General features: G+C 40.1%; 3 protein-coding genes across 4 annotated transcripts; 2 read left to right on the top strand and 1 right to left on the bottom strand.

The window, feature by feature from the left end:
* The first annotated feature begins 3,200 nt into the window (after positions 1-3,200).
* LOC138627754 (pro-opiomelanocortin-like) lies at positions 3,201-6,617 on the top strand. Its single transcript, XM_069710317.1, has 3 exons — positions 3,201-3,250; positions 4,085-4,205; positions 5,211-6,617. The coding sequence occupies exons 2-3, from the start codon at positions 4,089-4,091 to the stop codon at positions 5,739-5,741; spliced, it is 648 nt and encodes a 215-aa protein (XP_069566418.1). The 5' UTR covers positions 3,201-3,250; positions 4,085-4,088; the 3' UTR covers positions 5,742-6,617.
* Positions 6,618-7,210: 593 nt separating this feature from the next.
* Positions 7,211-13,448, bottom strand: LOC138627750 (immunoglobulin kappa light chain-like). Of its 2 annotated transcripts, none has more exons than XM_069710313.1 (4): positions 13,328-13,448; positions 12,903-13,220; positions 8,728-8,763; positions 7,211-7,555 (listed from the first exon to the last, which is right to left on the bottom strand). In XM_069710313.1, the coding sequence occupies exons 1-4, from the start codon at positions 13,416-13,418 to the stop codon at positions 7,212-7,214; spliced, it is 789 nt and encodes a 262-aa protein (XP_069566414.1). In that variant the 5' UTR covers positions 13,419-13,448; the 3' UTR covers position 7,211. The 2 variants fall into 2 exon arrangements, with proteins under 2 accessions (XP_069566414.1, XP_069566413.1); XM_069710312.1 differs by lacking the exon at positions 8,728-8,763 and adding an exon at positions 8,352-8,389 and having other exon boundaries at positions 12,905-13,220.
* Positions 13,449-18,355: 4,907 nt separating this feature from the next.
* LOC138627803 (CD209 antigen-like protein C) lies at positions 18,356-24,850 on the top strand. Its single transcript, XM_069710390.1, has 6 exons — positions 18,356-18,570; positions 19,504-19,692; positions 20,709-20,885; positions 21,534-21,694; positions 21,828-21,943; positions 23,946-24,850. Exons 1-6 carry the CDS (start codon positions 18,462-18,464, stop codon positions 24,124-24,126), a joined length of 933 nt encoding a protein of 310 aa, XP_069566491.1. The 5' UTR covers positions 18,356-18,461; the 3' UTR covers positions 24,127-24,850.
* The last annotated feature ends 718 nt before the right edge of the window (positions 24,851-25,568 follow it).

Genomic DNA, 25,568 nt, shown 5'->3' with positions numbered 1-25,568 from the left:
TCACAACTTACACCTGTAAGTCTGTTTTTGTTTTTTTTCATGTGAATGTAAGAAGTGTTTCTGAAGGAAAGAGTAAGTCAAAGAACTGTTTTAACCTCGTTGGGGTTAACGACACAAAACTTTTAAGAACCGGGAGGTAAAAGAAAGTTATTGATATTTTTCATCAAAATATCGGCTGTCTGAATATGCATGCTGCTGTGATGTCACATGACATATAAAAAGGTGTTCAAATCATCGTTGTAAAAAACAACTTTATGAGATTCCGGCATGATTTATTTGGCAATTTGTGAAAACGAATTATTCGAAGATTATTAAAATTTGATTACTACGGGAATGTTTTGACTGAGAACTTGTTTCTTTTTTTGAATAATCTTCATTTATGCTGAAATCAGGTTACATTTAAAGTATGTGTCACATCTTCCACCCTCTTGTTTTTCTAATTGCCTCTAAAGAAGAACAAATATTTTAAACAACATAAACAACAAAATAGAAAACTAAACAAAAAGAAAAAAAAAACGTAATTTTTCATCGAGTAGCATCATTTTTATTTGCCCAACATTTAGTTTTATGTTTTATTCCCATCAGCCTCAGCTGTATGTTGTGTAAGATGCTAACATGCTAAAGTATAATACAAATAATTGGTTCTCCTTGTGAGCACGCTCGATAAAAGTTATCTTTGAATATGTGCGGACTAAATTATTATATTTAATATACTGGTTCGAACAAAACCGCAGAACGAAGGGCAGAATTTAATCGCAGGATTTGCTGAATAAAGTGCCTTCAGTTCTGACACTGTCGATAAAGTCCTCCGCTTGAGTCCAGCTGACTTCTGTTTCATCGTGCCATTACCTCTTCATCTTCTTCCTCAAACATACCGGAGAGTTGCGTGTGCGTAATGGATTGAATGGAGTTTCAAGGCCGCGGCCACCCTCTAATGGGTTTATATTTACCCGCCTGCCCCCAGAAGCTGCTCAGTTTGGTCCATTAGAGACAGAAAGAACAAGACGCTCGCAGAGAAAGGCTTTTGAATGACCGCTGACGTGAAGTACAGGAAGATCTCTGTAGTCAGTTTAGAAAACATTTTGTATTTGACATCCAAAGTATCGATTAGATACGTTTTAATTTCCTTTAAAGGCGTAAATGTTACTTTAATTAACATGATCATACAAGCATGCAGATTATTTATGTTGTCTGATGAGATATTAGAAGTTATTCCACAGAATTCAAAAAAGAAAAATCACGAATAAAAAATAAATATCCAATCCTTCTGTGATTTGATGATGCTAAGGTGAATGGTTGGTCAGGTTTAGGCACACTTGGTTAGGCTCCACCATATAAAAGTGATGCCAAATGCAGAAGTGCCTTAAAGTGCAATACCACTGAGGGCCACTAGGCGCTGGCCCCACCTACCTGACTGCACCACAGTCCTGTCATTTAAACAGACACGCCCCCAAACACAGCTGTGTTTGAGGCCTAATATCACTAACCCCTCACTTGTTAGGAAATAACATGGTTTGGGTACAAATCAAAACTTCGCTAAGGCTAGAGACTTTTGTCGTCATGGTTACACCAATAAACACACGGTTAAGTTGGCTACGTTAATCAGTTAAGAAAAGTAAAGAAGTTTCAATCACCTGTTTGAAACAGGAAATGAACAGCGCACACCTGTGTTCGGTGTGTTGTCGACCCATCCTCCACCCTGACCTCCTCCCTAAAATGAGGTCCTGTCTCTTTAAATATGTCACCTGACTTCCTCCAGTATTCCCGAGGCATTTGCTAAAACAACCGTTGCAACCCAGTATCACGGCAAAGCGTGAAATAGACACGCCCGTCCACTACAGCAAAACACGAGATAGCTACGCTTTGCGTGAAAGTTACACGTTTTCCTGCAGTGGACAAACATGAAACTTTCTTCACGCTTCGAGCCGTGTGATTTACAGGAAAATGAAACTTTTTACAAGAACACATGGCTGGAGTTAGGAAACGAAAAACAAATCCAGTCACCTCCTGAATTCGAGCATCATTTTCACCCGCCCCCCCACCCATGGTAGTCTGTGCGTATTGCAACCAAGCTACGACCCCTACCTCGTCTTATTTACTCGGTCTCAAAACCTCTGTTGCGGGACCTCGGTCACGTGATCCCTCGTCAAGTGACATTTACGCGCGTGTAAGTTTCACGCATACTAAACGTGCAACTTTCACGCCCGGTCCACCCAGAGCGTGTCTATCTCACATTTTGCTGTACTGGACAGGCGTGACTATTTCACGCTTTGCCGTGATTCCGGGTTGACGGACAATTTCTCACGCAACTGCGAGAGGATACGAATATCTGTCGTTGAGTCCGTGGCAAGGGAAAGAGAGTTTGTTTTTTGTCAAGGTAAAGGGAACTGAGACCTCAGCTAGAATCATGGGAGACTGTGAATCTCAAAAAGAAAACAAAATAATTTCCCAAAAAGTCGAACAATTCCTTTAAAGTGATTGAAATGACGTTCTTGAAGCGGCGGGTTCGTCCTCATAGACTTTTTTCTGGCCGTGTTATTGAAGTCTGCTTCAGCTCCATCGTTAGTCACGCCGAGGGCTCGGACAAAAGAAAGATGCTGCAGCAGGTGAGTGTTTGTAACTGTAGCCTCTGACTCACAGGTTTGAATCCCTCTCTTCCCCTTCCTGTGACAACATGTCGGTTTGGTGTTAATCTGCCTTCATCTTAAATTCATTTTCCACAGACAGCGAGGTTTTAAAAAAAAAGCATTTATTTTTTATTGTAACTTTTATCTTTCTAGCGGTTCAGTTTTCTTCCTCAACCGAGCTGCTTGTGTGGCTGACGACTAGTTTCCCCGGAAAGTTTCACGTTCAGAGGTTTTCAATGGAGACTGATGAAGACGATGATGATGATGATGATGATGATGATGATGATGATGGTGATGATGATGACGTATGTGTGTTTGGGCTCAGTGGAAGAGGGGAGTGACACTTAATTGATTGTCCATTTTCACGCAGCAGTGGGTGATGATGGGGAGAGGTAAAAACGTCATCGTCCATGTGTGTGTGTGTGTGTGTGTGTGTGTGTGTGTGTGTGTGTGTGTGTGTGTGTGTGTGTGTGTGTGTGTGTGTGTGTGTGTGTGTGTGTGTGTGTGTGTGTGTCCTTGGCCAACAGGGTATAAAATAAATCGAGAGGTCGGAGGGAGAAAAAGTGGAGGGGAACAACAGGAACCTCTGACGGACAAACGAAAAGCAGAGACAGACCAAGGTGGTGAGTGTCTTCATTATTTGTTTATTATTTGTTTTTATATTTCAATTTATATATTTGAATTTTCTTTGTTTTAATTCTTCAGAAATAAATAATATCTATATCCTTCAATTGATACATGTCATATTACATAAAATCAATTAATACTAATAGAATGGAGTAACGTAGAATAAAACTTTAAAATATAAAAAAATGATTGAAATGCGAGTCAGTAAGTTTTACAAATATTTTTTAGTATATTATGTGTTCAGATAAATTTATGTTAAAGAATTGAGGAATAAATAATACATTTTCTTTTTTTGAAAAATAATTCAACATTTTATGGTGTTATTATTGTTTCAGAATGAAAAATAAAAACATAATTTAACAGGGAACTTACTTCACAGACCAAATTTATTTTATGTAGAGAATTTCATGCAAAAACTGCAGCTCAAAACAAGAAATACGTAGTTTTTAAAATACCTTTTTATAGTTTTTAAGTTAGCTGCGCTTTTTTATTTGTTTTTACAATTTTCATGCATTTTTACTACTTTATTCTGAAATGGTTTGATGTAACTTCATTAAGTGCCTCTGCTCAAATCAACACTGTAAAAGGTTAAGAATATTTTTCACATAGATGATTATTGTTTGAATATATTTCTTAGAAATGATTGATTATTTGTTGAAAGTTTTGTTAATTGAAGTTTTAGGATAATTAGATTTTTTTTAATTTTTTTTTTTATTTATCCCAACAGGTGGAAGTTGTTTTATTGCACTTTGGAAACACAGATTAAAAACAAATGAATAAAATCGACTGTATGTGAAGTGATTAGAGGCTTTTATTTTATAATTCTGCAGCGGCATGTGTCCTGCGTGGCTATTGGTGGCTGCAGCGGTGGTGGGCGTGGTCAGAGGAGCCGTCAGTCAGTGCTGGGAGCATCCCGGCTGTCAGGAGGTCAACTCTGAGAGCAGCATGATGGTGAACACACACACACACACACACACACACACACACACACACACACACACACACACACACACACACACACACACACACACACACACACAGATATGGCATCTTGAGGAAAATAGGTTTCGGTGACATTAGATTCAAGGATTGATAACTGGAGTCAGGACGAGCTTATCTCAGCATGAAGACCAGAAACAAGGAGAAACATGTACAAATACACCAACCGACACTAATCCAGCTCATTATTTAACATAATATGTTCGGAATAAAACAGAAAGATTTTTCCCATCAACTTGCGCAGATGTCGTGACGGAGTGAATAAAAACATTGTGTGAGTTTGGTTGAGATCATGTTGGTCATTTTCCAACAAAGCTAACTTATTAGCTTATTTTACCGACGTGTCTCTGACGGGTCATCGGTTCAACATTACCAAGTGCAAATATCAAAACATAAATCTTTGTGAGAACGGCTGGCAATATGCAACAATCAGGGAGACGTTCAGGTCATGTCACGTATGTCGGTCGAGATCCGCTTATGTACGTCTGGTGGACGAGACGAGTTCCTTATCTGGACATACGAGGAAGACCCCGTTGAAACGTCCTCAGACATCCAAGACTGGTTCGATGTACGGTTCCATAAGTAAGACCCTGCTTGAACGTCCCAAGACATCCGACAAGTTCAATATCTGAACGTCTGAGTAGGAACCGCTTTAAACGTCCCCAAACATCCGAGACGGGTTCCGAACGTCCGAGTTGCGTCTTCGTCCGGCATTAATAAGTCGTTGTTTTCATCTACGTGATTGGCACGAAGCGTTTTCACGACTCGATTGTAGGAAGGTTGTTATTGATGTTAGCCGTTGGCGCCTTCGACCTTCGACCAATCCTCACCGTTTCATTCGGGATCAATTTATGGAGCGTCAACACGTGCCGCCCGCTGACTTCCTGAACATGAGGCTTTTCTTTTATTGTCCTTGTTCCCTTCTCATAAATACATCTTCTCTCGCCGGTCCTGCAGGAGTGCGTCCAGCTCTGTCGCTCCAACAAGATGCCCGTCTTCCTCGGCGATACCCACCTCCAACCGCCTCCTCCGTCAGACCTCCTTTCTCTTTTCCTTTTTCCCTCCTCTCCCTCCTCCTCTCCCTCCTCCTCCTCCTCCTCCTCCTCGCCTCAGGCCAAGCGCTCCTACTCCATGGAGCACTTCCGCTGGGGGAAGCCGGTCGGGCGCAAGCGCCGCCCGGTCAAGATCTACACCGCCAACGGCGTGGAGGAGGAGTCGGCCGAGCATTTCCACGGAGACATGAGGAAGCGGGAGCTGGCCGGCGACGCGGTCGCGGCCGAGGACGAGGAGAAGTCGGCGCAGGAGGAGCAGGAGCAGAAAAAAGACGGCGCCTACAAGATGAAGCACTTCCGCTGGAGCGACCCGCCGGCCAGCAAGCGCTACGGCGGCTTCATGAAGAGCTGGGACGAGCGCAGCCAGAGGCCGCTGCTCACGCTCTTCAAAAACGTCATCAACAAAGACGGACCGGAGGAGAAGGTGGAGCAGTGAGGGAGGGGAGGGTGGAGGGAGAAGAGGAGGCATCTGATTGGCCGACAAGTCCTATTACCAAATACATATACGATACGTTTGCACGGCAAAAAAAAACAGCCCATGAGAGTGATTTCTAATATGACTCCTAATTTGTTTTGCCATTTACATTCTGAGTAGAAATGGCAGTTCATCTGCTGGTTACTTTGTTGACTAATTCTTGTTGATATCGTCCTTTTCCCAGAGTCCAAGTTGAGATTTTTATTTTTATTTTTTGGGGGGTTCGTCCAACAGTCCAAAGAAAAGCACCCACTCACAACTAACGTGGTTTTTGCACGAGTACAGTACAGGAAGTGCAATATCTCCGGAATGCAAATCTTAGGGAGGAGGTCAGGGTGGAGGGTTGGTGTGCAAAACGCAGCTCAGCATTCCCATTCTTACGTTTGTTTTGTTTTCAGGCAACAGAACTTTGGTGAGCTTAAGGCTCCGGGGAAATGTCATGGTTTGTGTTACATGTTGACTTTTTCAGCACTAAATCGAGACCATGATGTTTCCCTGAAGTTTTTTTGTTTTTTTTCAGTTTCTGCTTTCACAAAAATTTTTCATTGAACTCTTTATTTCAAAAGAAACCAACATTACTTGGTTAAGATTAATATGAAAACAAGAGTTGTTTTTCAAACGGCCACTAGAGGGCGCTCGACAAGGAAGTACCGAGTAGTGAAAGATAAAGAATCTGGCTTTTCTATTCTTGTGAGGACTTGCGGGGATCATTAGCAGACCCTTTTAAAACTCCGTTCTTCTTCCTGTCTGCAGCGCCACCCAGAAGTTTTATATTTTGATTTATGTAAATAACTGTAAATGACAACAATGAAAACATAAAGATGTTTGCAAGCAAAAGATGTGTCGTTTATCCATCGTCATAATTAATTATGTAATATACACTACTGTGAAAATACAGAATAGTATTTAAAGAAAGATAAATTCATGAACTTTAAATAATGAATTCATCGATCTACAAAAGGCTTAGAAAATACTTTTTCTAATCTCATTATACATTTACAATGTTAAAGATGGTGTAGATTATATATACTTGTTTGATTAACGCTTAAGTTTAATGCATGTCAAGGGAAAATAAAAAACAGAGATACATGAGCAGTACCACGATTAGTCCACCAGAGGGGAGCATTGGTTCACAGCTCCATTGCATCAATAGAACAATGCGGCTGTGGCACCAAAATCTTGTGGATTGATTAATTAATTAACTAATGTTAATGTAATATTTTATCATAAGAGTAATCTTAGCTAGAGGTTTTTTTTTTGTTCTAGAAATATTTTGAGGATATTATGCAATGTTCTCGTAATGTTTTCAGTGTGAAATTTTTTCATATTTGCTCCCAGAATGTTCTTAAAAAAACAATTTCATAACATGGTCAAAACATTTTGCACTAATTCCTAATTGTTTTTTTGTATTGTTCCCCGAATATAGGCAGGTCAGGACTGGGAGCACTGGTCTCTCCTCAGTGTCTCTGAGATGGGAGTCTGGGAGCCCCGGGTGGCCTCACAGGTCACAGAGCCCACCTTCCCCCACTGGTCTGCAGGGAGCCTCAGGGTGCTGCTCCAGCTGTAGCGGCCGTCCTTCTCCAGCACAGCGAGGCTCCTGCTCTCCTCCCAGCTGATGCTGCTGCTGCTGCTGCTGCTGCTGCCGTCCACCTTCCAGGCCAGACTCCAGTCTGAGGGGAAGCCCTTGTTGGCCAGGCACATGAGGGTGGCCTTCTCATTCTTCTGCAGCTCCTCCACGGAGGGGGGCAGCACCGTCAGGGTGGGACTGGCATCACCTAGGAGACACCAATCAGGTTAGAGGACAGGAAACGCACTTGGACACCTTCACTGGGAGACAGTTCATTTGGTCTTTTCAGGAGTTTCAGTCAGATGTTTTTTCTGCTCCACCAGTCACTCACTCACACATTGTTTCACTTCCCTTTAAGAAGCATCTCATGCAAATCAGCACAGAGAGAATCATCGTACAGTTTACACTGAAATATGTCAAACTACTCTGAAAATAAAAGAAGCAGATGTGGAAAAATTTACAATCAAAGTTTTTCTGAACATCATCATTAAAAGTCTGAACGACACGTTAGTTTAAAGGATTTAGAGGAAACAAGGACAGGAAAGAAACTCACCAACATAAAATGTTCTACATGTGGATTTTAATCATTATTTAAGTGTTTAAGTAATTTCAAACTAAATTTGAAACCATATTTGACAGGATAATAATATAGATGATTTTGCTAACTTACAAATACGCATCTTTATCTTCACTCTGTCCAGTTTTACTGATAGAATTTGTATTCAACCTAACAACAGTTATTGTGCTGGAAAATCACAAACTAATCAGAGGAGGAATAAAGTTTTATCTTTTCTACACATCAAGTTCTTTAAACTTCAGTCTGACAGTGAAAATGTCAAAAGTTTAACTGAGTTATCGGCTCCATGATATAAGAAGACAAATACAAATATAAATTCAAACATTGCTGCAACCAAAAAGTTTCATTTTCCATTCTAACACTAAACAAACAATACTAAAATTAGTTTACTATTTCCTTTTTAGTGTTGAAAAGAGAATAAACTTACTTCCAATATCCAGTCTGGTTCCTCCACCAAAAGTCCACCACAGTGATACAAACTCATTGAACCGCCGTACAAAAACCTCTGACTGTAGAGAGACACGGCTCTCTGACTCTGAAACACTGAACTAAACCTACAAGCCTCCACATGCAGCTTTAACATGAAAACCAGAAATAAATATTCATCATCTGAACAGTTTTAATTTTCTATATTCTTTCAAATTAGTTTTTAAACTTCCATTTCAAAATCAGACGTTTTCAGCAAAATTATACATGTAAAAAAAAAAAATAGATTTTTCTTCAGACATTCTGAGCAATTAAATAAAAAAATAATTCAGTGACACACTCGTTCCCAAAATAAAACAGCGTTAAGTTGTACTTACTTCCAACATCCAGTCTGGTTCCTCCACCGAACGTGTTCCACAGTGATACAAACTCATTGAACCGCCGTACAAAAACCTCTGACTGTAGAGAGACACGGCTCTCTGACTCTGAAACAAACAAACTCACCAAAACAACTTACTACTTTTATAAATTTGTCAGCTGATAGGAAAAACCAAAATAACAGTGTAACAAAATATGAGAATTTATCATTTTGTTTTTAACCCCATTTAAAAAAAGTTGGGACGCTTTGGGAAATGTAAATAAATAAAGAACAGGATGATTTGCAAATTCCATAAACACACTTTTAATTGAAAATGGACCAAAGGTAACATATCAACATTCAAAATGAGAAATATATTCTCATTTTGAATTTGACAGGGTCATATTGTCGACTGTGTCGCATCACCTCTTCTTTTAACAACACTGTGAACATTTGGGAACTGAGGAGATCAGTTGCTGGAGTTTTGAAAGTGAAATGTTATCCACTTTGATCTTATATAGAATTTGAGCTGATCAACACTTTGGGATCTCCTTTGTCATATTTTTCTTTCACTATGCACCAATTGTTTTTCAGTGGGTTGCAGGTCTGGGCTGCAGGAAGGCCGGTTTATCACCCGGAGTCTTCTACTAGAGAGCCATGTAGTTGTAATATGTGCAGAATTTGGTTTACCATTGTCTTGTTGAAATAAGCAAGAATTCTCCTGAAAACATGACGTTGTTTGGATGTCAGCATATGTTGCTCCAAATCTAGTATTTATCCTTCAGCATTCATGGTGCCTTCCCAGACTAGTGCGTCCCTGCACCATCACAGTTGTGGCTTGAGAATTGCGTCTTGTTAACCAGTTGGGTGGTCCCTCTCCTTTCCAGCCTGGTGGATACAGTGCCCATGATTTCCAAAAATAATTACTAATTTTGATTTGTCTGACCACAGGACAGTTTTCCACTTCACCTCAGAGAAGGCGGCGGCGAGTCTGGATCATGTTTTTATCTTTTTCGTCTTTGGAGAGTTTTAACCTGAATTTGTGGATGCAGCGATGAACTGTGTTCAGAAACAACAGTTTTCAGAAGTGTTCCTGAGCCCATGCAGTGATTTCCACTACAGAATTGTGTCTGGTTTAAATGCAGTGCTGCCTGAGCGCCCGAAGATCACCACCATCCAATATTAGTTTTCAGCATTGTCCCTTCTGTCCAGATATTTGTCTGGATTCATTGAATCTTTTAATAATATTATGAACTGTAGATGATGAGATCATAAATTTTTGGCAATTTTCCATCGAGGAACAACTGATTGATAAATTTATAAACATCAAAAGACTGATAAAAGTCCCTGTTGGAGTCGGTCGGATCATTTCCATAGAGAGCCACTTTGCATCAGCAGCACCATGCTCCAGTGCTCTGGGACACTTTATAGTCCTGAGAGTTTGAACACTGGATGACTGACAGCTGTCCTTCATGACAACAGAAGCCACAGAAATCCTCCTCATCAGAAACATGACTTTGACCTGCGTCCTCATCTGGACTCTCCTCTGCTGCTGCTTCACAGGTAAAGTCCAGAGAATCCAACTCCTCTCCTCTATGAACATCCGTCCCTCTGAAATGAAGCCCACAAAACCGTGACGCTGCTTGATGTTGTTGTCTCTGTATCCTCAGAGTCCAGAGGCCAGGTCACAGTGACTCAGTCTGGAGCAGTGAGCTCTGCTCTGGGAGGCTCCGCCACCATCACATGTACAACCAGTCAGAGGGTAGAACATGTCAATTATTTTAGCTGGTACCAACAGAAAGATGGAGGAGTTCCTAAACTTCTCATTTATTATGCTAGCACCAGACAATCAGGGATTTCAGATCGTTTTACAGGCAGTGGATCAAACTCTGACTTCACTCTGACCATCAGAGGAGTCCAGGCTGAAGATGCAGCAGTTTACTACTGTCAGAGTTTTCATTACATCAACAGTCAGTATTTGTTCACACAGTGAAAAAGCGTCGTACAAAAACCTCCCTCAGTCAGACTGAACAGAAACTGAACTGATACAGTTCACTGAGTACACACACACACACACACACACACACACACACACACACACACACACACACACACACACACACAAATAGAAATAAACTTTTGTGTGCATTAAAGAAATCTGAGATGTTTTACTTGAACTAATGAAAAATGTGACAAAAACTAACACCTTGTTTTATCTATGTTTGCAGAGAGAATTTAGAAAATATACATTTTTAATTATTGTCTTGTTAATTTCCCTCAAAACAGATTCATTATTAAGACGTGAGAAACTGTAAGAACAACATACAACAAGTTTTAACAACATTAAAATGAGTAAATACATTAACAATCTACCTTCCTTTAAACTGACTGATTCATTGATCAACTCACTGAAACTATTTAAATGAAACAGGAAGCTTTCTGAAATAAGATTTACCCTGAAGAGGAAAACTGAATATAAAATCTGACAAAATGTGTTGAAAGTTTTTTCCAATTAATCCTCTGATAAACTGATTGATCCATTTATAAACATCACCAGACTGATAAAAGTCCCTGTTGGAGTCGGTCGGATCATTTCCATAGAGAGCCACTTTGCATCAGCAGCACCATGCTCCAGTGCTCTGGGACACTTTATAGTCCTGAGAGTTTGAACACTGGATGACTGACAGCTGTCCTTCATGACAACAGAAGCCACAGAAATCCTCCTCATCAGAAACATGACTTTGACCTGCGTCCTCATCTGGACTCTCCTCTGCTGCTGCTTCACAGGTAAAGTCCAGAGAATCCAACTCCTCTCCTCTATGAACATCCGTCCCTCTGAAATGAAGCCCACAAAACCGTGACGCTGCTTGATGTTGTTGTCTCTGTATCCTCAGAGTCCAGAGGCCAGGTCACAGTGACTCAGTCTGGAGCAGTGAGCTCTGCTCTGGGAGGCTCCGCCACCATCACATGTACAACCAGTCAGAACGTTTATGGTTCTAACTATTTAGCCTGGTACCAACAGAAAGATGGAGGAGTTCCTAAACTTCTCATTTATTATGCTAGCACCAGACAATCAGGGATTTCAGATCGTTTTACAGGCAGTGGATCAAACTCTGACTTCACTCTGACCATCAGAGGAGTCCAGGCTGAAGATGCAGCAGTTTACTACTGTCAGAGTCTTCATCAGATCAACAGTCAGTGGTTGTTCACACAGTGAAAAAGCGTCGTACAAAAACCTCCCTCAGTCAGACTGAACAGAAACTGAACTGATACAGTTCACTGAGTACACACACACACACACACACACACACACACACACACACACACACACACACACACACACACACACACACACACACACACTAGAAAGTTTGAAGGAATTTTCTATATTTCTGCATGAACATGAAATCCTCAGATTTGAACACAAGTCCTATAAAAGAGAACCTACTGGGTCCAATTCTGTTTTATATGTTTATAAATGCAACCTCTTGGATCTCTGTTTAAAACAACCAAGATTGCGTCACACTTCTATGCTGACGATACTCAGGTATACCTGCCTCTGAAACCTGACACCGCCTCTATGAATTCTTAAACAACCTGATTGGCTGTGTGAAAGTGTGAAAGAAGGACAGAGTGGGACTCTAAGATGTGAAACTTCCTGTAAACTGCCGGGAATGTTTGGTTTAGAAATGCAAAAAGAAGACTGGCCACAACACCGAGCCAGCGCAGAGGATGCTGGGAATTATGTGTGTGCTTTTGAAGGCCCGGGGTCGGTGCAGAGTGATCCTCTGTTTGTGGATGTTCAGTGTGAGCAGAACAATCTTTACTGTAACGAGGACCAGCGCTCTGTTAAAGGAGGTTTTCATTTCCTGGTTGAGTTTGGATCTGGATGAATCAGAGAGGAGGAAAAAGAAAGGAAACGTGCTGATTGGTTGATAGTAGAATATCATCAGCATACAGTGATTTTACAGAACCATGTCAGTGTGTGTGTGTGTGTGTGTGTGTGTGTGTGTGTGTGTGTGTGTGTGTGTGTGTGTGTGTGTGTGTGTGTGTGTGTGTGTGTGTGTGTGTGTGTGTGTGTGTGTGTGTGTGTGTGTGTGTGTGTGTGTGTGTGTACTCAGTGAACTGTATCAGTTCAGTTTCTGTTCAGTCTGACTGAGGGAGGTTTTTGTACGACGCTTTTTCACTGTGTGAACAACCACTGACTGTTGATGTAATGATAACTCTGACAGTAGTAAACTGCTGCATCTTCAGCCTGGACTCCTCTGATGGTCAGAGTGAAGTCAGAGTTTGATCCACTGCCTGTAAAACGATCTGAAATCCCTGATTGTCTGGTGCTAGCATAATAAATGAGAAGTTTAGGAACTCCTCCATCTTTCTGTTGGTACCAGGCTAAATAGTGGTTGTTGCCATTATAAACGTCCTGACTGGTTGTACATGTGATGGTGGCGGAGCCTCCCAGAGCAGAGCTCACTGCTCCAGACTGAGTCACTGTGACCTGGCCTCTGGACTCTGAGGATACAGAGACAACAACATCAAGCAGCGTCACGGTTTTGTGGGCTTCATTTCAGAGGGACGGATGTTCATAGAGGAGAGGAGTTGGATTCTCTGGACTTTACCTGTGAAGCAGCAGCAGAGGAGAGTCCAGATGAGGACGCAGGTCAAAGTCATGTTTCTGATGAGGAGGATTTCTGTGGCTTCTGTTGTCATGAAGGACAGCTGTCAGTCATCCAGTGTTCAAACTCTCAGGACTATAAAGTGTCCCAGAGCACTGGAGCATGGTGCTGCTGATGCAAAGTGGCTCTCTATGGAAATGATCCGACCGACTCCAACAGGGACTTTTATCAGTCTTGTGATGTTAGATCATTCCTGATACAGGAGATCATTCCAGATACAGGAGATCATTCCTGATACAGGAGATCATTCCTGATACAGGAGATCATTCCAGATACAGGAGATCATTCCAGATACAGGAGATCGTTCCAGATACAGGAGATCATTCCTGCCCACTGCCATAAGACTTTACAATAACTCACCTCTGGCAAAATCCATCACAGTACAAAAACACTGTTGACTGTGTTTCTTGGTTGCTTGTATATTATATGTATATTATATATATAGATATATACTGTACCGTATGTATATATATATATAAGTATATATATATATATGTTGACTGTGTATATGTTGACATATATATATGTTGACTGTGTTTATTGGTTTGTTGTATATAATATATATAGATATTTAATGTACTGTATATATACTGTATGTACTGTGCATTTTATATTTTATATTTATATTTTTTATTTTATTGCTTTTCTATTATATTATTCTATTCTATTATTATTTTATTCTATTGTTTCTATTATTGCTCCTGTATGTATGCTGCTGTGGCGAAAAAATTTCCCCTCGGGGATTAATAAAGTATATACCTACCTACCTACCTACCTAAATGGATCAATCAGTTAATCAGAGTATTGATCAGGAATGTGTTTATTTTTGTTCTTCTATGAATTCAGTTTGATGGACTAAATTTTACAACTGAAGAACGTGATTCATTCTCCTGCTCATTTTTGTGGAATTTTTTCCCAAAAAAGTAAAAACTGAATTACTCGTTAGGTTGCTTGGTTTGTTGCTTCGTTGGCTGTTTGCTTGGTTGGTTGTTTGCTTGTTTGCTTGGTTGGTTGCTTGGTTGCTTGGTTGGTTGCCTTGTTGCTTGGTTGGTTGCCTTGTTGCTTGGTTGCTTGGTTGGTTGCTTGGTTGCTTGGTTGTTTGCTTGGTTTGTTTCTTGGTTGGCTGGTTGCTTGGTTTGTTGCTTGATTGCTTATTTGGTTGGTTGCATAGTTGCTTGGTTGGCTGGTTCGTTGCTTGGTTTGGTTGCTTGGTTGGTTGCTTGGTTGCACAGCTGTCTGTGTCTTCAATCCAAACCGCTGCAAAGTTTTCATCCAGTTCACTTGATCTTTCTCAAAAGTTTTATTTTGTCACATTTTGAACATCACAAATAAATATATTTAAACATCAGAGTTTTGTTTTGTAAAAAAAAAAATAAAAAAAGATTGTCTTATTGAGTTGATTTAATAATGTTTTGAGTTTTTACTTTGAATTGAATAGGCAACATAATATAAGTAATGTAATGTGTTTTTAATTGTTAATCTCAGAAAGTGTAGTTTGTAGATTCTAAATAAAAAGAGCAAAGGAAAAAAATATCAAGTGTAAATTTTTATCTTTAGTACTGAAACCTGTCTGTTGCCATGGTTCAGCAGTGATGCCTTACTGTTGCCAAGGTTACTGAGTTGAAAGATGGAAGTGAAACACTGAGGAGCAGTTTTCGTCCAAACTCCCAGTTTCTCCGTCTCAACGTGTAACTCTGTCTTTCTCTTTCTTACCAGACTTAATACTGAGTCATATTTTCTTCGTTCAGATGTTAATTTTTCAGATCATAAAGATCGATTAACCCTTCAAATTAAAAAATAAAGTTTTCATGGGGTATATGTCTTTATCAACAATATAAATTTTTGTATTGGACGTAACTTGTGTCTTTTAACTTTTTATGAATCCAGTTGAGAGTTTGTATTTTTCATAAAGGTGAATATTTAAAAGTCATGTTTTTTTAGGTTTGAGGGATGTGGTGAAGGTTTTTAGACGCCAATCTGTGTCTTTAGATTATATTGTGATGGTTGATGGCAGCTGTGATCTGGAAAGAAGCTGAAGGTCAAAGGTCATGACCAACTTTTTTTCTCAAGTACTTTCCCAGGTTGGGTCCTCTTGACTTTTTGGTGAAGCACATTTGATTCGTTTTGTATTTCATCCTGCTTCAAATGCAACAGGATTAAAGTTTAAGTAATTTTTTTATTCTATTTTTCATTTTATTTATAATGATAAATTAAGGTTTCTATTGAGCAGGAGTCATTTGAAGGCTGTTGTCAGTACAGATGGAGGTGAAGTAATTGAAAAAGGGGACAAGAGGTGTTTTTTTTATTATTATTTTAAAGTCTGTCATCCTCATTTTATTATCACGTTTCGAGTTTCCACAGTTGAATTAACTGACTAATTGCGACCTCTTCTGGTCTAAAAGTGTCATTGCGCATGTTTAAGGGAGACCAGATGAAGGAACTTATAATTTAATCAGACCGACTTCATGATTCTTCTTCTTTGCCCGTTTTCAGTCTGAACTTATTCTCCTCAACTGTGGACCTATTTTTTGTCTTATAGCAATGTCTTTTCTTTTTTTATTCGTATCTGTTTATTTTGCTGATCAAACAAAGACTTTTCCTCGACTCCCACGTACATACTCGGGTTAAAAAAGTGCTGCCGGGCCTTGTTGCTCCACACGACTAATAACCGCTGCTGTCGGTGCAAAATGAAGATCATGAACACACCCTTGAGAGAACCAGCAGATGTTTTGTGTTTTGTGTTTAACGGCAGGACAAGTCGAGTTCAACCGGGCCGTAAATAAAGCCTGTGAGGAGGAACATCAGAAACTTAGAAAATACTTCCTTAATACGCTGAATAAGGGACATTTGTAAGAGGTTGTCTCGTTACCGATGTCTTTCTTCATCATGGACACCTGTTCATGTCCCTGATGGCACCAACACTGACCTAAATTCAGCACAAACATTTTGGTTAGACGATATATTTGTAGGCCAGGCAAGTTTATTTGTGGAGCACATTTCAACAAGGTAATTCAAAGTGCTTCACATAAAACCATTAAAAGCATCAAAACATCAGGCAAAAGAAAAGCAAATTTAAAAACAATTAAGAGCATTGATTGAAACATTAAAAACAGTCATTCAACATTAAACAAGCTAAAAAAAATAGAATAAAAGTTGCAGAGCAGTTTAAGAAATAAAATACAGTAATGAAATGCAGAAATACAAGAAATTTGTAGAAACTCTTCTTCTTCTGCGTCGCTGCAAAATGTTTTAGGCTTCAATCAAGAGAAATATGTTGAGTGTTTTTTTTTATCGACACTGGAAAAGGGGGATTAATCGAATTTAGTGGTCGTTTCTGTTGATAAACTTTGTAGTTTAATTTTAGCTCTGATTTCCAACTCCAGTAAAAAAAAAAAAAATGAATCAGAACTTTAGCTGCCAAATCCTCCGTCATGTTCACCAGCTTGTTACTAAAGCAGTTTGGCAGTGGGCAGGCAGATTATAATGATAATAATCAACTTTATTTGCGTTGCACCGTCCAGTTCTTTACAGCAAGAAAATTACATTCAGTGTTTCACATGAAAACAGATATATAGGAACATTTAATAAAATACATAAAATGCATAAGAACAGATTAGAAAATAAAATACAAGACAAAACATGAATAAAATAGAGTTAAAATATAGACTAACGTGAAAGAGAGGACATTTCCCAGTGTTAGGCTGGTATAGATGATACTTTACAGCTTTTTATTTTTCAAAAAAACAGCTGAATTGAGGCACATGGGAGTAAACCATTAAGGTGGGGGGAAAAACAATAAACTGAAAGACACTAAAACTCAATGAAAGTACAGATTTACCCTTTAAATGCCTCCACAGATGGAGCCGACAGACCGATCAGCTGATCACAAACGGATCGATCCGGGATTCAGCCGGCACGTGTCCGGAACAAAACTCTGACCGAAACACAACAACATGTTTCTGACAAAAACAAACACCGGAAACTGTTGCACGTGACGTTCCCGTAAATGTCATCCAAAACAGTGAGAGTCCGGAGGGCTGTCCCGGTAAATATAGAGGCACAGTGAAGGGACAACGACCTGACCGGAAGCCGTGTGAGTGCACCTTCAAAAATAAAAGCACTACAATGTGACAGGGTTGAGAACAGGCTTCTTTCTTTTTTTAGATTAGATGGAGAAAACATGTAGTTTCATTTGAAAAGAGGTAGGCTATGATTTCTTATGGAAATCTGTAAAATACAACAACAGTCATGGTTTGTGAGGGTGATTTTAATCTATTTTGGGGCATTTTGAGTCTCTTTGTCATCATTTCTTTCTGTTGTTGTGGTTATTTTCATTTATAAATTGGCCCCTCTAAGTTTTTGTGGTCTTTTTGTGTTTTTTTTATGATTGATTTAATCTATGTTGGGGTCATGTTGTGTCTCTTTTACTTGTTTCACATCACTTAGTGCCCGTTTCAAGTCTCTCAGTGATTTGTTTCGCATGCTTGTTGTGGTTGCTGTAGATTTTTCTTAAATTTTTCTGGACAATTTTGAGCCTCTGCAATTCTTAACAATAACAGTTTAAGTGTCTTCTGCCATTTTTGTTGTGATTTTTGAGTTTCTATGCGGTCATTTTTATGTCATGGTTGTTGATTAAAATCAGTTTTTGGTCATTTTGAATGTCTTTGATGGTATTTTCTACCTCTTTGCAGTTTTTTGTTGTTGTTGTTTTTTTAAGTCATTTTAAGCGTCGTTTAACTGTCTCGTGTTTTGTGGTAGTTTTGCATGTTTTGACGCCATTTTGAATCTCGTCGTTGGTCGTTTCTATGGTGTTATTTACGCAACAAAATTGAACAGATGAAGCGTTGTAGCTGGGCTTTTATTTTGAAAACCCGTGACCGGAACACACCTTTGCTCACTGCGGTGTTTGACTCGAGCGGGGGGGAGGAGGGGGGGCGTTTATAATGTGAGACAGGAGAGTGAGGAGGGAGCACCGACTCGGAGCTTCTTCCTCGTCACTCAAACTTTCTGAACTTTTGGTTTAAACTCTTCGTCTGTTGTTTCTTCCTCCTCTTCTTCCTCCTCCTCCTCTTCCTCGATGTCGACCACCGGCTGCTCCCCGTCCGGTGACGGGATGTACTCCAAGCTTATAGATGACGAGACCAATTATGAGGAGCTCAACCGCAGGCCAGATGTTGGACACTCCGGTGAGCACTTCAAAAATCACCGACAACAACGATCTGCTGTTTTTACTGTTTTTACTTTTATTGATTATCGTCCTGCTGCTTACAGGCATTATTTTAAAGTTATTCATGCATTCTTTAATATGATAACAATTGTTTTTAGCTGCATGCAAACTAGTTTAATTTGCATTAATCTGCTTTTCTTTTCTTTTTTTTTATCTTTTGATGGTAAGTCTTTTATTTTCTTACATTTTATAGACCAAAAACAAAATAATCAGACATGTTACTAGATTACTTTGTAGATAGATAGATAAATAGACGTATAAATATAGCTATAAAACACCGCACAATAAAAAAACAAAAACAAATAAAAGTCAAATTTACAGTTAATAGTGGTTTAAAAACCAGCCTGAGAACAGAAGGGTGAATAAAATCAACGCCCCACTGAATAAATAGATTAATAAAATAAAAATAAAAAGTGCCACTGATTATTATTTCACAACTACAGCAACACAGTTCAACGTTGTCCCAAAAACTTCAAGGAATTTAAGACAGTTTTTTAATGTTTTTCTTTTTTTATAACTAACGATGATAGAAAGAGATAAAAAGCGAATAATGAATAGAATCAGAGACTTTTCTTAACGTTTAAATGTCAGATTTAAATCTAACAGCAGTCCGACGTTAGAGATTCAAATCACAAATATGTATAACCGTGTCCGCTACAACTGGAATGGGAGTAAAAAAAAATGGACGTATATTCTCCTGGTTTTAAAAGTGAAGTTGCTTTCAGGTGCCACTAGGGGGCTCGCTCCAAAAAACAAAAAAAAAAAAACTCCACTAGACTCAAAAAGCATCGTTATAGAGTCATTAGATCAATTCCCTGCTTCTGATCGGTGTTTTGGTCTTTCTGGAAATTCTAGTTCAAATTTTTGATGACAAATTTTCTTCCCCCCTCAGTTCATCCGGTGTCGCCGGTCCGAGTGGCCTCCAGGCTGAGTGGCCCCGGGCTGAGTGGCCCCGGGCTGAGTGGCCCCAGGCTGAGTGGCCCCGGGCTGAGTGGCCCCGGGCCCTACCGCCTCGCCACCATCTGCCTGGCGACGCTGTGCGCCGTCCTGCTCATCTCCATCATCGCCGTCTCGGTGCACTGTGAGTACGAAACCGTCAGATATTAAAACTTCCCTCATTCCTGTTTTAAGGACACGCGCACCATCTTCTGCAGACCTCGAAAACTGAATTAAAGTTTCAAGATTGAAAACTCTTATGTGGTTGAAAAAGAGCCTTTTTAAGTTCAATTTAATACCACTATATTTTTTTTAAGAAAGTTAACATTAAGTTTCATTCTTTTGTTGAATTTTCTTTTTTTTTAAGGGAGGTTATGTTTTTTGGGGGGTTTTGTTTGTCGGTAGAATTACAGAAAAACTATCGGCCTGATGTTCATGAAACTTGGTGGAAGGGTGCAGCGTTGGTCGAGAAAGAAGCCTTGAAAGTTTGGAGCAGATCCGAATCACGGTGGCAGATCCACTAATTATTTTTCGCTTTCGTTGACATCGTAGGATTTATAGCATTTTTTTGGCCTACTGCATTGCAATACATCTAAAAATCCAGTAGGTGGCAGTAGAGTTCAGTAGTGACAAAACATAGGCCATTCTAGAAATACCATGACTTCATGTGACGATTATCCTCATTCGGGCTGGAGACCAAACTTACGATACTTTTTTGGGACCGACCGAATATCTATTATCGAAAAATGTCTTTTTTTATTTGTATTATTATTTTTCAGCCACCAGCTGCTTTTTTTTCTGTGCGCAGCTGGAAAACTAGCATCTACTGAAAATGTGAAGAGTTTGCGGGACATCGGTAAATTGCAGCGTCAGAAAATAATTTAAAAAATGACACTCTCCTCCTTTAAAATGGATGAAATCTAAAGATGAAGTACCTTAATGGGTAATTTTCCTTTTCTCTAAAATTGGATTATATAAAATTTGGTGTTGATAAAAAGGACCGCTAAGGAAGTCGAGGTATCGCTACCGATATTGAAAACCTCTGACCGATACCCCGGCCCTTTCTCGGGTGTACGTTGTATTTGCTCATATTTACGCGAACAAGAAACAGTTCTAGATCTTTTGGTTCGTCCAAACCGGTCAAATTTGCGTTTTCTACAGATAAGAGCGAACCTCCGGCCGGCGGGGAGGCGACCTCGGAGACGCAGAAACAGACGCAGGACGAAGACGTGTCGGCGCTGACGGCGTCCGTCCACAAACTGCAGCTGGAGAAAGAGCAGCTGCAGAAAGAGAAGGAGGAGCTGCTGGCCAAAATGGCCGCCGAGAGGACCACTGAAGGTACTGGAAAAAACACCCGCGCAGGAGTCCACCATCATCCTCACATAGATATTCACCGTACGAGAGCGAGTCGTTTCTTTTTTTTCGAGCGGTAAAATACAGACAACGAAAGTCTTGAACGAGTATTTAGTGGCATCCTGCTACGTTCTTGCACTTTTGTCATAAATTTCAATTTTAGCACACTTGTTTTATCTTTTTTTTTTTTTAAACATATTGAGTTATTTCCCAGCTTGGGTTTTAATCAGAAACTGTTTATAGAAGTTGTCGTAGCTTCCAGGTCTGACGAGTAAAGACGATGCAGAAGTGCCTTAAACTGCAATAACACCGAGTGCCACTAGGGGCTGTCTCCCAAAAAACCTCCGGGCTCCATAGACTCAACTTATTCAACTTCTCTCATCAAATACAAAGAAAATCATTTGTTATTTTAAGTTATTGTGGTTTCATTAGCTAAAGTCACTCCTTCTTCTTCATTTTCTGGCAGTCCATCTGAAAATAACCCCGTTGTTAATTAGATATTAGGCCTCAAAAGACGGTATGTATTGTAGGCGTTGTCTGATTGATTGACAACTTCTAGGTGGGCGGGGCTTAGTGTCCTCGGGTGAAGTGTATTTTTTGCATCAACTTCTCTTTCTGTTTTTCTGTCATCAGCTCCCAACGCGGTCCAACCGATCGTCTGCCCGGCGGACTGGCACCTCTTCAACGACAGCTGCTACTTCATCTCCAGGAACACCCAGAATTGGCCGGGCAGCAAGTCGTACTGCGAGAGCCAAGGAGCGTACCTGGCCATCATCCACACGGCCGCCGAGCAGGTAGACCACGACGAGTCCTCCTCCAACCGACTTCAGAAAAACGCATTCGTACCGAGACGATCGGTGGTGGATGTTTTCTTTTCCAAATCTCAAGTGTTTCCTCTGTGTGTGTGGGGCTTTTTTTTTTCCTCAGCAATTTTTGTGGGACCTTCTTCCCAGAGGACACTGGAACGCCTTCTGGTTCGGCATCACCGACGGACACACGGAGGACCAGTGGAAGTGGGTCGACGGCACTCCGCTGGTCGGAGGGTAGGTTTGGCTCTCCGTCTCGACTCGCCCGCTCGGAGAAGAAACGGGTTTGGAAATAGAAAAAGGTCAAACCCGCGATCCAAAAGTGTCGAGACCATGACGACCAAAAAAGTCGTATCGGATTTAAAACTGCAAAATAGCGGCGGTGAAAAAGTGCTGATTGTGTTGTAGCGGGGCGAGAAACTTCACATTTTCGACCCGCTGCGGGCGGGCGGGCGTGTTTACCCTGTTGGAGATGGCTGTTGCCACGGTGACACAGTTCAGGTCCAGAGCGACACGCTAAAATACGCAGCCAATACAAACGTGGACGGCAGACAAAAGGTCAAAAGGTTCGGTTCAAATTAAAAGATAGAACGGACGATGAATTTCGTTTTGATGCAGTAAACACTTTTATCATCTTTGTTTTGGTTTTTTTCTCCACACACACACACACACACACACACACACACACACACACACACACACACACACACACACACTCCTCTGGCTCCAGTCTGTCTGCAACACACAGATTGGACTTTTGCCTACTGACCTGCTGCCCACCGTCTGGGTTCTGGTGCCGGTCGTCGGCCTGGTGGTGGTGGTTGGGGGGGGGGGGGGGGGGTAAGCGTGGGGCGAAGGAATCCTTTTAAAACGCAAACTTTAACTCCAGACTTCCCGTTTGTTGCTGGAAATTTCCTGGTGTCCAACTACGGTTCCCGGAATAGTTTTACTTTTTTCAAACTGCAGACGTGGAGCTTTTTTTCTTCTTCTGTGGGACACAGAAGCAGCGACGCTGAAGAGCCAATATTACTCCAAAAGAAGTGTTTGTTCCGTTCAGCTTCAATAAACAACCCTCAGCTTATTTTTTTGTAGTTCATTCGAAGTAATTTTATTCAAATTTAATATATAAATGAAGAAGTAATCCGGACGAGAAACACGACACGAGTCTCCAGAGTTAAAAAGTTCCAGTTCCAGATAACAGCATGGAGGTGGGAGACTTTGACCTCTGACCTCTGATGAAATACACAATGTGCCAGCAGTCAAAACAGGGAACTGTGAAAAGATGTTTTCTTCGAATCGTATTCATATTTTGTTTGTGCCAACTCAGCAGTTTTTTTTAACAGCAACCTGATTTCTCTTCCTCGTTTTTGAAAACATTTGGTCGTTGACTCACCTTCTGTCATTCCTCTTTTGTCCCCCACATTCCTCCTCTTCCTCTTTCCCTGCTGAGATGTGGGTTTTTTTTTTGTGGTTTTGTCCACGTGGCTGAGTCGGCTCTAATTGGACTTTTTTTTAGAGGGGGGGTTATTTAACCACTTTTTATGCCGTCAACAACTTCTTCTCTCCGGACCGCTTTTTTGAAACAAATTTACAGAACGGTTAAAATGAGTGAAATCTGTGTATTTCGTTCATTTGGTTTGTTTTATTAATCAACCAAGTACTGATTTCATGAAAATCACAGTTTCCTTCATCAAATTAGTTTTTTCTTTCACATTTTATCACGATATTTTTCATGGCAATTCTTCTATGTGAAGGACAACAACTCTTTTTGTGTTGATTAGTCAAACGATTAATTAATGATGAACATACTAACTGGTTGATGTCGCAGTTAATCAATGCATCCGAATGCAGTGCAGTCAGGTTACGGTTATCGGTGGGCGGGGCCAAGTGTCCCTGGGTTACCAATCAGATCGAGCTTGCTCCTCCCCAGCCCATCCAAATATGGTCACTTCTGTCTCCATGGTGACGACAAAAATTCCAAACTCTGAGGCTTCAGATCTGCAGTTAACAAACCAACGCGTGACGTCACGATTGGTTGACGATTGGGTGGCACTCAAAGCTCGTGTGGGCGGGGCCTCGACGCAAAATGTGCGATTTTTTTTTTTTTTACTTAAAAGCAGAAATAAAATAGTCCGACCAAACGCAAACCAAATTTAGTATGAAATACGCATTCTTATCTCTGGATTACTTAAAAAAAAAAAAAAAATTAAATTGATGATCAAGACGTTTTCTGTCTCAGTTTCTGGGAGGTCGGCGAGCCCAACAACCACATCAACGAGGACTGCGGCTACATCGTGAAAACACGCATGCTGGAACGAGTGGCGATTCGGAGCTGGTACGACGCCCCCTGCACGATGTACTGGCCCTTCATCTGCGAGAAAGAGATGGGCGCCGGCGCCAGCACCGCCATGCCGCACTGAGGCGTCGGCATTCGACCGAGCGAAAAGGAGACGGTTAACCTGCGTAGTTCGGTTGAGAAATCCTATATTTCACAAGAATAATTTCACCTTAAATTGAAAATATCCTGTTGTTCTGTTCGATCGAATCAGAAATCGAAGTTCCTTCTCTACATTTTTTTCTTAAATCGATTGTGTATTTACTCTTTTGAGACATAAACGTGGGATCGTCCAGGAATATCGGACACAAGCAAGGTAACGCGTTAAAAACGGGTTTACGTTTGTACAAAGAAAAGTAAATGTAGCTGTAGTCCGCAGCAGTTAAGGTACGCCGACATGTAGCGCGAAGAAATCAGCAGGAATTGTAAACAAAAATTCATTAATTTGATTGATTTTATTGTTTTACTTTGTACGAAATTGAACTTAATGAATGCATTTTGTACAGTTGGTGCTTCAATATTGCATCACGTACGTAGTATTATGAAAAGCAATCAATTTTAAAGTGCCATTAACTAATTTGAGCAAATACATTCGTATATAAACACATTAATGCAAAAAATACAGCATTGACCTTTTTATTATTCTCTTTGTATTTTAAGAAGCTCTGACTTCATCGGGTCGCCTTCACTGACCCGCTAGTAAATCAGTAAATGAAATAGCGTCAGCTTGTATTGTCAACATTAATTTGCGGTGGCTGCTGTTGGTTCGGCAGGTAAGTTAAGTTTCCATTTATATATATATATATATATTTTTAGCATACGAGATGCTTTAAATTCCAAGAAAACCTCAGTTGCGTCTCTTTCTGAAGCTTCAGAAATGTTTTTTTTACGACTTAATGTGTTGTTTTGTTAATGGCGTTTTAGTGCCTTAAAACACATAAAAATGAATTTTATGTTTTTATACGATTCTGTTTTAGACTATAAGTCAGGGATTTTAAGAAAACTTTTAATGTTTTCTTAGATTTTTTCTTTTTACATTTGGAGTGGGCTTTGCAGCAATAATAAATACGGTTAGATGTATATTAGCTGTACATAAAAATATATGATATATGTAATTAAACCACTTCATTAAGAATGATGCACTTTCAAATAACAATATTTTTTAAATCAAATATGTGAAATTATACAAACATGTAACCTGTGGATCTTGTAAATACATATTAAAGGTAATTGTTTTGTATTTTAACATCTTACTTGACCCGTGTTTCTTTACGGTTCGTGAAATATTTACACTTAAATTTGTTGCTCCACAGCAGGTGGATGTGTAAATAAGCAACTATTTACCAATAAGTTCACCCTAAAAAATATATGTAATATGTGACGTTTTACAACATATTACACCAAATAATCAGTTTGGTGATACCAAACAAACAAACAAAATATACGTTTGTCTTAATTTACACTTGAAGTCGAATTGGGCTAAAAAATGTTTTTTAAAAAACAGTTAAAAATATACTTACGTTCTAT

The sequence above is a fragment of the Brachyistius frenatus genome, unplaced genomic scaffold, assembly GCF_029030835.1.
Source record: "Brachyistius frenatus isolate BFR_SWC_R1_liver_20210118 unplaced genomic scaffold, ASM2903083v1 Contig_91, whole genome shotgun sequence".
Classification (NCBI taxonomy): Eukaryota; Metazoa; Chordata; class Actinopteri; family Embiotocidae; genus Brachyistius; species Brachyistius frenatus.
This window is presented reverse-complemented; position numbering and strand designations above follow the sequence as displayed.